The sequence below is a fragment of the Phyllobates terribilis genome, unplaced genomic scaffold, assembly GCF_046119375.1.
Source record: "Phyllobates terribilis strain yellow unplaced genomic scaffold, ASM4611937v1 Scaffold_2__4_contigs__length_985480577, whole genome shotgun sequence".
NCBI lineage: Eukaryota > Metazoa > Chordata > Amphibia > Anura > Dendrobatidae > Phyllobates > Phyllobates terribilis.
Genome location: NW_027362762.1, coordinates 971,324,484 through 971,335,996, shown reverse-complemented (window position 1 = coordinate 971,335,996; position 11,513 = coordinate 971,324,484). Strand labels below are relative to the sequence as shown.

Genomic DNA, 11,513 nt, shown 5'->3' with positions numbered 1-11,513 from the left:
TCTCACGCGTTTCAGCTTTTACTGTTTTTGTGCAGTTTTTACAGAAACCTAATGTATCCTGTTAATAAAGTTTATTCACGCTATAGTGTGCGGACGCTGCCAGATTCTGGGGTCATGTGACCGTCGCTCGCTGTGGCGACAGGGTGACTTTGCGGGTGACGGGGGGATTTCGTTACAGTGCCAGGACGGACCGGGCAGAATGCCTCCGGTGACCCCGACGCGCGTCTCCACCTCCAGGTTTCTTCAGTACGATCCGTTCTCGCTGCTTCTTACACAGAGAATGTTGCGGGTGGATCCCGGGGTCCAGAAGATGCCTCCCCTGCGGAGCATTGGGCGTGAGGGGCTGTGATGTGTTGGTGAGCAGAGGCAGGAGCGCCGGCCCCCGAGGATCAGCCGCACAGGGCGGCGCCATCGTCCGGTCACCATTGTGAACTCACGTGTTCTGTGCTCACACCAGGGTCCGTTCATTGTTCCCTACAGTTCTGGAGTTTGTGTTGGGGCCAGAGGGGCCCGTCCCTGAGACAGGAGGCGCGGGTGACCCTTCTGCAGAACGCTGGAGGCTGCAAAACAGAAAACAGAGCGCGCGGTATCAGAGCAGGGCCCCAGGCGGCTGAGGGACTACAACAACCAGCATGCAGGACACAGACAGAAGATGTCCCCGAGCAGGAACAGTATATGGGCTCCTCATATCCCGTCATGGGGGTGAATGTGGCCCCGTGACCTCTTGGGCCCCTGTGCAGCTGCCCAGGTTGCACCAAAGGAATGTGCAGGGTTCAAGGCAAAGCAACAAGACTCCCAGCTGCAAAGAGACGATGAAGAACATGCTGGTAATTGTAGTCCCCCAGCCGCTGGAGAGTCGCAGGTTGCAGATCCGATGAAGATAGGAATCCAGACGTCTCCTGACATCTCTCCTAGAGATCAGTGGAGCCCCCTGGAGTCCTGGGCCCCCGCCTGGGCGCAGAGCAGTGGAGGCAGCGGACCCCAGAGCAGATCCGCAGGGTCCACATGTGCTGAATGCTCCTCTGCTATAGAAGGTCCCGAAGACTGGACTGAGCCAGAACCTGCTGTCAGACATTACTCGTTGTACCAGCAGAGGGCAGCAGCACCCAATCACATGCAAGATGAGATTGCGCAGATCAGATTGTCTGAGCTCAGACACATCAGATCCTCCAATCATCTCCAGCTGATAACATGGAGACACTTATTATGGGGGCACTCGGCCTATCATAGTTCCTTAGCTCAGAATAGTAAATGAATCCACATGGTATACAGTGTCTTGAAAAAGTCTTCATACTCCGGGACATTTTTCACATTATAACGCAAAATTAAATGTATTTTATTGGGATTTTCTCTGATACAAAGTAACAAGTATCTGTGACGTGTAAAGGAAATAAGAGGTCACTGATTATATTATACATATAAATCTGAACATTGTGAGGTGCATTAGTATTCAGCCCCCTGTAGTTTGATCCCCTAAATAACACCCTGAGGGACCAATCACCTACAGACGTCACATAATTCGTACATTGCGTCCTCCTGGGTGTGATTCTTCTCAGTATAACTACAGCTGTTCTGTGAAGGCCTCAGAGGTTTGTGTGAGGACATTAATAATCAAACAGCATCATGAAAACCAAGGAGCCCACCAGACAGGTCAGGGATAAACTGAAAACCAAGGAGCCCACCAGACAGGTCAGGGATAAAGAGGAAAACCAAGGAGCCTACAAGATAGGTCAGGGATAAAGCTGAAAACCAAGGAGCCCACCAGACATGTCAGGGATAAAGAGGAAAACCAAGGAGCCCACCAGACAGGTCAGGGATAAAGATGAATACCAAGGAGCCCACCAGACAGGTCAGGGATGAAGCTGTGGAGAAGAGTAAAGCAGGGTTAGGTTATAAAAAATAGCCCAAGCTCTGAACATCTCATGGAGCATCAATCCATCATCCAAAAATGGAAGGAGTATGGCACAAGTGCAAACCTCCCAAGACATGGCCATCCACCGAAACTGACATCCAAAGTAAGGAGAGCTCTAATGAGAGAAGCAGCCGAGAGGTCCATGGTCACTGGAGGAGCTGCAGAGATCCACAGGACAACTATTAGTCATATAGTTCTCAAATCTGCCCTTTATGGAAGAGCAGCAAGAAGAAAGACATTTGTGAAAGCCATAAGAAATCCCATGTAGGGGACACAGCGAGAATGTGGAGGAAGGGTCAGAAGAGACCAAAGGAGAAGTAATGGGCTAAATGTAAAACCCTATGTGTGACGGAAAACTAACACTGCACATCACCCAGAAAACACCATCCCCACTGTCACACATGGTGGTGGTAGCATCACGCTGTGGGGAGACTTTCCGCAGGGCCAGGGAAGCTGCTCAGAGGTGATGGGAAGATGGATGGAGCCAAATACAGGACAATCCTGGAGGAAAACCTATTAGAGGCTGCAGGAGACCTGAGACCGGGCGTAGGTTCACCTTCTAGCAGGACAACGACCCTCAACATCCTGCAGAGCTACAATGGAGGGCTTAAAGCAGAGCATATTCCTGTGTGTGAACGGCGCAGTCACAGTCCAGACCCAAATCCCACAGAAAATGTGACAAGACGTGAAAATTACTGATCACAGACGTCTCCATCCGATCACTGAGCGAGAGCGAGAGTGCAAAGAAGACGGGGCAAAATGTCACCTCTAGATGTGCAAAGCGGGAGAGACAGACCCCCAAGAGACTGCAGAGAAAGGTGGGAGAGACAGACCCCAAAAGACTGCAGCGAGAGGTGGGAGAGACAGACCCCAAAAGACTGCAGAGAAAGGTGGGAGAGACAGACCCCAAAATACTGCAGCGAGAGGTGGGAGAGACAGACCCCAAAAGACTGCAGAGAAAGGTGGGAGAGACAGACCCCAAAAGACTGCAGCGAGAGGTGGGAGAGACAGACCCCAAAAGACTGCAGAGAAAGGTGGGAGAGACAGACCCCAAAAGACTGCAGCGAGAGGTGGGAGAGACAGACCCCAAAAGACTGCAACGAGAGGTGGGAGAGACAGACCCCAAAAGACTGCAGCGAGAGGTGGGAGAGACAGACCCCAAAACACTGCAGAGAAAGGTGGGAGAGACAGACCCCAAAAGACTGCAGAGGAAGGTGGGAGAGACAGACCCCAAAAGACTGCAGAGAAAGGGGGAGAGACAGACCCCAAAAGACTGCAGAGAAAGGGGGAGAGACAGACCCCAAAAGACTGCAGCAGTGACAGGTGGTCCTACAAAGTACTGACTCGGGCTGGATACTAATGTACGGCAGAATTATCAGATTTCTATGTGTAATATAATCAGTGACCTCTTCTTTCCTTTATGCGTCACAGATACTTGTTACTTTGTATCACAGAAAATCCCAATAACATACATGTACATGTGGTGGAATGTGGAAAAGGTCACGGGGTGTGAAGACTTTTCCAAGGCGCTGTATTTGCAGTCTGATTGGTCAGTGACTAGGCACACATTGGTTACAGCCCTGTAATCCGGCACTCACACACCGGTCCTGGGCACAACGTGCAGTTTTATGGCAGTGTTCACATCACCCTCCACATTAGAAGATGCAACATGCAGGAACGAGTCAGGGTTTAATACAGAATGTGTACAACGCTGTAGGTACAAGTGTCGGTCCGCGCCGCCATCTACATCGGAGTGTCGGTCCACGCCGCCGTTTACATCGGAGTGTCGGTCCGCGCCGCCGTCCATATCAGAGTGTCTTTCTGCGCTGCTGTCTATATCGGAGTGTCGGTCAATGCCGCCGTCAATATTGGTGTGTCCGTCAAGCCGCCATCTATATCGGAGTATCGGTCCGCACTGCCGTCTATATTTGAGTGTCGGTCCTCGCCGCCGTCTATACTGGAGTGTCGGCCTGCGCCACCGTCTATATCGGAGTGTTGGTCCGCGCCGCCGTCCATATCAGAGTGTCTTTCTGCGCTGCTGTCTATATCGGAGTGTCGGTCCGCGCCACCGTCCATATCAGAGTGTCTTTCTGCGCTGCTGTCTATATCGGAGTGTCGGTCCGCGCCACCGTCCATATCAGAGTGTCTTTCTGCGCTGCTGTCTATATCGGAGTGTCGGTCCGCGCCACCGTCCATATCAGAGTGTCTTTCTGCGCTGCTGTCTATATCGGAGTGTCGGTCAACGCCGCCGTCAATATTGGAGTGTCCGTCAAGCCGCCATCTATATCGGAGTATCGGTCCGCACTGCCGTCTATATCGGAGTGTCGGTCCGCGCTCCCTTCTATATTGGAGTATCGGTCCGCGCTGCCGTCTATATTGGAGTGTCGGTCCTCGCCACCGTCTATACCGGAGTGTCGGCCTGCGCCACCGTCTATATCGGAGTGTCGGTCCGCGCCACTGTCTATATCGGAGTATCGGTCCGCGCTGCCGTCTATATCGGAGTGTCGGCCTGCGCCACCGTCTATATTGTAGTGTCGGTCCGCGCCACTGTCTATATCGGAGTATCGGTCCGCGCTGCCATCTATATTAGAGTGTCGGCCCGTCTATATTGGAGCGTCGGTCTGCGCTGCCATCTATATTGGAGTGTCGGTCTGCGCTGCCATCTATATTGGTGTGTCGGTCTGCGCCACCGTCTATATTGGAGTGTCGGCCTGCGCCACCGTCTATATCGGAGTGTCGGTCCGCGCCACCGTCTATATCGGAGTGTGGGTCCGCGCTGCCGTCTAACACCACGCGGATTTGTCCCCAGCTGATGTCACACATGAGTTAGACAGCCAGGGGCCACAAAAGCACAGAGACCCCCTCCGGACGAGCAGGCAGGCAGGTGGTACTTACAGGGTGGGCCCATGCCAGCTGCCTCGCCCCCTCTCACTTCATATACTCCCCCTCGCTCACATAATCCATATAGGAACCAGGCAGCTCCGCAAAGTCCTCTAGAATGAGGCTACTGGAGTCCTCACCCAGATTGCCACTCTCAGGCCGGGAGCCCCTGGTGCCGGCAGGCTGGTGAGGAAGGCTGGCAGGTGCCCTTTGGGGCTCTGCGGTAGCTTGTGGGAGGTGGGAGACCAAGTGCTCGGTGACCGGTCCTATATCCGGATCTGACGATGGCCCCAGGACGTGGTAGAGGCTGGGCAGGCGGATGTCAAAGCGGAGGCCAAACTTGGCGAAGAGCTTGTCATTGAGGGCATAGAGTTTCTGAGAGATGTCGAAGCCGAGGAGCGCAGAGAAGAGGCGGGAGATGTACTTCTCCCGCGCCAGCAGGAGGTAAAGCTTCTTCCGCGGCCAGCTGATATACGTGCTGTCCGTCTCCGCCGTCAATGTCACCTGCAGGGAAAGAAAGCAATGGGCTAAGGCTGTCACTACTGCCCCCATCATCCTCTGCAGCTCCTCAGGGGCGGGGCCATAGTGCACATACCAATGACTGCCCTCCGGTGGTCACAGTGTATAGTTCATGTACAGGGTGATAGCAGCTTGTCAGTACTGACCGGCCACCCGCAAGAGGTGACAACCAGCCGCTATATCATGTCTGCAAGGTTGTCACAGCCCCACCCCATCACTAACATCACAGGATTTTATTTAAAGGGGTACAGAGGGGGGAAAAAAAGTATTTATTCAGCCACCAATTGTGCAATCATAGGTCGACCTCGACTATGAGAGACAAAATGAGAAAACAAATCCTGAAAATCACATTCTCTGATTTGGAAAGAATTTTTTTTTCACATTTTGGTGGAAAATAAGTATTTGGTCAATTACAAAAGTTCATCTCGATACTTTGTTATATTTCCTTTGTTGGCAATGACAGAAGTGAAACGTTTTCTGTAAGTCTTCACCAGGTTGGCACACACTGTTGCTGGTATGTTGGCCCATTCCTCCATGCAGATCTCCTCTAGAGCCGTGATGTTTGGGGGCTGTCGCTGGGAAACACGGACTTTCAACTCCCTCGTAAGGTTTTCTATAGGGTTTAGATCTGGAGACTGGCTAGGCCACTCTAGACCCAGCCACATTTCATCTTCAATGCTCATTGCTGATGGAAGGAGGTTTGCACTCAAAATCTCACGATACATGGCCCCATTTATTCTTTCATGTACACGGATCAGTCTTCCTGGTCCCTTGGCAGAGAAACAGCCCCAAAGCATGATGTTGCCACCCCCATGCTTCACAGTAGGTATGGTGTTCTTTGGATGCAACTCAGCATTCTTTCTCCTCCAAACACGAACAGTTGTATTTCTACCAAACAGTTCTACTTTGGTTTCATCTGACCATATGACATTCTCCCAATACTCTCCTGGATCATCCAAATGGTCTCTAGCAAACTTCAGACGGGCCCGGACATGTAATGGCTTAAGCAGGGGGACACGTCTGGCACTGCAGGATCTGAGTCCCTGGCGGCGTAGTGTGCTCCTGATGGTAGCCTGTGTAACGTTGGTCCCAACTCTCTGCAGGTCATTCACTAGGTCCCCCCGTGTGGTTCTGGGATTTTTGCTCACTGTTCTTGGGATCATTTTGACCCCACGGGGTGAGATCTTGTGTGGAGCCCCAGATCGAGGGAGATTATCAGTGGTCTCGCATGTCATCCATTTTCTAATTATTGGTCCCACAGCTGATTTCTTCACACCGAGCTGCTTGCCTATTGCAGATTCAGTCTTCCCAGCCTGGTGCAGGGCTACAGTTTTGTTTCTGGTGTCCTTCGACAGCTCTTTGGTCTTCACCATAGTGGAGTTTGGAGTGTGACTGTTTGAGGTTGCGGACAGGTGTCTTTTATACTGATAACAAGTTCAGACAGGTGCCAGTACTACAGGTAATGAGTGGAGGACAGAGGAGCCAGTACTACAGGTAATGAGTGGAGGACAGAGGAGCCAGTACTACAGGTAATGAGTGGAGGACAGAGGAGCCAGTGCTACAGGTAATGAGTGGAGGACAGAGGAGCCAGTGCTACAGGTAATGAGTGGAGGACAGAGGAGCCAGTGCTACAGGTAATGAGTGGAGGACAGAGGAGCCAGTGCTACAGGTAATGAGTGGAGGACAGAGGAGCCAGTACTACAGGTAATGAGTGGAGGACAGAGGAGCCAGTGCTACAGGTAATGAGTGGAGGACAGAGGAGCCAGTACTACAGGTAATGAGTGGAGGACAGGGGAGCCAGTACTACAGGTAATGAGTGGAGGACAGAGGAGCCAGTGCTACAGGTAATGAGCGGAGGACAGAGGAGCCAGTGCTACAGGTAATGAGTGGAGGACAGAGGAGCCAGTACTACAGGTAATGAGTGGAGGACAGAGGAGCCAGTGCTACAGGTAATGAGTGGAGGACAGAGGAGCCAGTGCTACAGGTAATGAGTGGAGGACAGAGGAGCCAGTACTACAGGTAATGAGTGGAGGACAGGGGAGCCAGTACTACAGGTAATGAGTGGAGGACAGAGGAGCCAGTGCTACAGGTAATGAGCGGAGGACAGAGGAGCCAGTGCTACAGGTAATGAGCGGAGGACAGAGGAGCCAGTACTACAGGTAATGAGCGGAGGACAGAGGAGCCAGTACTACAGGTAATGAGTGGAGGACAGAGGAGCCAGTGCTACAGGTAATGAGCGGAGGACAGAGGAGCCAGCACTACAGGTAATGAGCGGAGGACAGAGGAGCCAGCACTACAGGTAATGAGTGGAGGACAGAGGAGCCAGTACTACAGGTAATGAGTGGAGGACAGGGGAGCCAGTACTACAGGTAATGAGTGGAGGACAGAGGAGCCAGTGCTACAGGTAATGAGTGGAGGACAGAGGAGCCAGTACTACAGGTAATGAGTGGACGACAGAGGAGCCAGTACTACAGGTAATGAGCGGAGGACAGAGGAGCCAGTACTACAGGTAATGAGCGGAGGACAGAGGAGCCAGTACTACAGGTAATGAGCGGAGGACAGAGGAGCCAGTGCTACAGGTAATGAGTGGAGGACAGAGGAGCCAGTACTACAGGTAATGAGTGGAGGACAGAGGAGCCAGTACTACAGGTAATGAGTGGAGGACAGAGGAGCCAGTACTACAGGTAATGAGTGGAGGACAGAGGAGCCAGTACTACAGGTAATGAGTGGAGGACAGAGGAGCCAGTGCTACAGGTAATGAGCGGAGGACAGAGGAGCCAGTGCTACAGGTAATGAGCGGAGGACAGAGGAGCCAGTACTACAGGTAATGAGCGGAGGACAGAGGAGCCAGTACTACAGGTAATGAGTGGAGGACAGAGGAGCCAGCGCTACAGGTAATGAGCGGAGGACAGAGGAGCCAGCACTACAGGTAATGAGCGGAGGACAGAGGAGCCAGCACTACAGGTAATGAGTGGAGGACAGAGGAGCCAGTACTACAGGTAATGAGTGGAGGACAGGGGAGCCAGTACTACAGGTAATGAGTGGAGGACAGAGGAGCCAGTGCTACAGGTAATGAGTGGAGGACAGAGGAGCCAGTACTACAGGTAATGAGTGGACGACAGAGGAGCCAGTACTACAGGTAATGAGCGGAGGGCAGAGGAGCCAGTACTACAGGTAATGAGCGGAGGACAGAGGAGCCAGTACTACAGGTAATGAGCGGAGGACAGAGGAGCCAGTACTACAGGTAATGAGCGGAGGACAGAGGAGCCAGTGCTACAGGTAATGAGTGGAGGACAGAGGAGCCAGTACTACAGGTAATGAGTGGACGACAGAGGAGCCAGTACTACAGGTAATGAGCGGAGGACAGAGGAGCCAGTACTACAGGTAATGAGCGGAGGACAGAGGAGCCAGTGCTACAGGTAATGAGTGGAGGACAGAGGAGCCAGTACTACAGGTAATGAGTGGAGGACAGAGGAGCCAGTACTACAGGTAATGAGTGGAGGACAGAGGAGCCAGTTCTACAGGTAATGAGTGGAGGACAGAGGAGCCAGTACTACAGGTAATGAGTGGAGGACAGAGGAGCCAGTACTACAGGTAATGAGTGGAGGACAGAGGAGCCAGTACTACAGGTAATGAGTGGAGGACAGAGGAGCCAGTACTGCAGGTAATGAGTGGAGGACAGAGGAGCCAGTACTACAGGTAATGAGTGGAGGACAGAGGAGCCAGTACTACAGGTAATGAGTGGAGGACAGAGGAGCCAGTACTACAGATAATGAGTGGAGGACAGAGGAGCCAGTACTACAGGTAATGAGTGGAGGACAGAGGAGCCAGTACTACAGGTAATGAGTGGAGGACAGAGGAGCCAGTACTGCAGGTAATGAGTGGAGGACAGAGGAGCCAGTACTACAGGTAATGAGTGGAGGACAGAGGAGCCAGTACTACAGGTAATGAGTGGAGGACAGAGGAGCCAGTACTACAGGTAATGAGTGGAGGACAGAGGAGCCAGTACTACAGGTAATGAGTGGAGGACAGAGGAGCCAGTACTACAGGTAATGAGTGGAGGACAGAGGAGCCAGTACTACAGGTAATGAGTGGAGGACAGAGGAGCCAGTACTACAGGTAATGAGTGGAGGACAGAGGAGCCAGTACTACAGGTAATGAGCGGAGGACAGAGGAGCCAGTACTACAGGTAATGAGTGGAGGACAGAGGAGCCAGTGCTACAGGTAATGAGTGGAGGACAGAGGAGCCTGTACTACAGGTAATGAGTGGAGGACAGAGGAGCCTGTACTACAGGTAATGAGTGGAGGACAGAGGAGCCAGTACTACAGGTAATGAGTGGAGGACAGAGGAGCCAGTACTACAGGTAATGAGTGGAGGACAGAGGAGCCAGTGCTACAGGTAATGAGTGGAGGACAGAGGAGCCTGTACTACAGGTAATGAGTGGAGGACAGAGGAGCCAGTACTACAGGTAATGAGCGGAGGACAGAGGAGCCAGTACTACAGGTAATGAGCGGAGAACAGAGGAGCCAGTACTACAGGTAATGAGTGGAGGACAGAGGAGCCAGTGCTACAGGTAATGAGTGGAGGACAGAGGAGCCAGTGCTACAGGTAATGGGTGGAGGACAGAGGAGCCAGTACTACAGGTGATGAGTGGAGGATAGAGGAGCCAGCACTACAGGTAATGAGTGGAGGACAGAGGAGCCAGCACTACAGGTAATGAGTGGAGGACAGAGGAGCCAGTACTACAGGTAATGAGTGGAGGACAGAGGAGCCAGTACTACAGGTAATGAGCGGAGGACAGAGGAGCCAGTACTACAGGTAATGAGTGGAGGACAGAGGAGCCAGTGCTACAGGTAATGAGTGGAGGACAGAGGAGCCAGTGCTACAGGTAATGGGTGGAGGACAGAGGAGCCAGTACTGCAGGTAATGAGTGGAGGACAGAGGAGCCAGTACTACAGGTAATGAGTGGAGGACAGAGGAGCCAGTACTACAGGTAATGAGTGGAGGACAGAGGAGCCAGCACTACAGGTAATGAGTGGAGGACAGAGGAGCCAGTACTACAGGTAATGAGTGGAGGACAGAGGAGCCAGTACTACAGGTAATGAGTGGAGGACAGAGGAGCCAGTGCTACAGGTAATGAGTGGAGGACAGAGGAGCCAGTACTACAGGTAATGGGTGGAGGACAGAGGAGCCAGTACTACAGGTAATGGGTGGAGGACAGAGGAGCCAGTACTACAGGTAATGAGCGGAGGACAGAGGAGCCAGTACTACAGGTAATGAGTGGAGGACAGAGGAGCCAGTACTACAGGTAATGAGTGGAGGACAGAGGAGCCAGTACTACAGGTAATGAGTGGAGGACAGAGGAGCCAGTACTACAGGTAATGAGTGGAGGACAGAGGAGCCAGTACTACAGGTAATGAGTGGAGGACAGAGGAGCCAGTACTACAGGTAATGAGTGGAGGACAGAGGAGCCAGTACTACAGGTAATGAGTGGAGGACAGAGGAGCCAGTACTACAGGTAATGAGTGGAGGACAGAGGAGCCAGTACTACAGGTAATGAGTGGAGGACAGAGGAGCCAGTGCTACAGGTAATGAGTGGAGGACAGAGGAGCCAGTACTACAGGTAATGAGTGGAGGACAGAGGAGCCAGTACTACAGGTAATGAGTGGAGGACAGAGGAGCCAGCACTACAGGTAATGGGTGGAGGACAGAGGAGCCAGTACTACAGGTAATGAGTGGAGGACAGAGGAGCCAGTACTACAGGTAATGAGTGGAGGACAGAGGAGCCAGTACTACAGGTAATGAGTGGAGGACAGAGGAGCCAGTACTACAGGTAATGAGTGGAGGACAGAGGAGCCAGTACTACAGGTAATGAGTGGAGGACAGAGGAGCCAGTGCTACAGGTAATGAGTGGAGGACAGAGGAGCCAGTACTACAGGTAATGAGTGGAGGACAGAGGAGCCAGTACTACAGGTAATGAGTGGAGGACAGAGGAGCCAGCACTACAGGTAATGGGTGGAGGACAGAGGAGCCAGTACTACAGGTAATGAGTGGAGGACAGAGGAGCCAGTACTACAGGTAATGAGTGGAGGACAGAGGAGCCAGTACTACAGGTAATGAGTGGAGGACAGAGGAGCCAGTACTACAGGTAATGAGTGGAGGACAGAGGAGAAGAAGTTACCGGTCTGTGAGAGACAGAAA

General features: G+C 52.5%; 1 protein-coding gene across 3 annotated transcripts in view; it reads right to left on the bottom strand.

The window, feature by feature from the left end:
- The window catches only part of POPDC2 (popeye domain cAMP effector 2), a 102,967-nt gene continuing 91,454 nt past the window's right edge, over positions 1-11,513 (bottom strand). For 2 of the 3 annotated variants that reach the window (XM_073668722.1, XM_073668724.1), the window contains exons 4-5: positions 4,808-5,296; positions 1-560 (exon numbers count right to left, since the gene is read on the bottom strand). In XM_073668722.1, coding sequence (XP_073524823.1) covers positions 4,841-5,296 — 456 coding nt within the window. In that variant the 3' untranslated portion in view covers positions 1-560; positions 4,808-4,840. The remainder of the gene's footprint in view (positions 561-4,807; positions 5,297-11,513) is intronic. The other variant, XM_073668723.1, reaches the window with a different exon arrangement.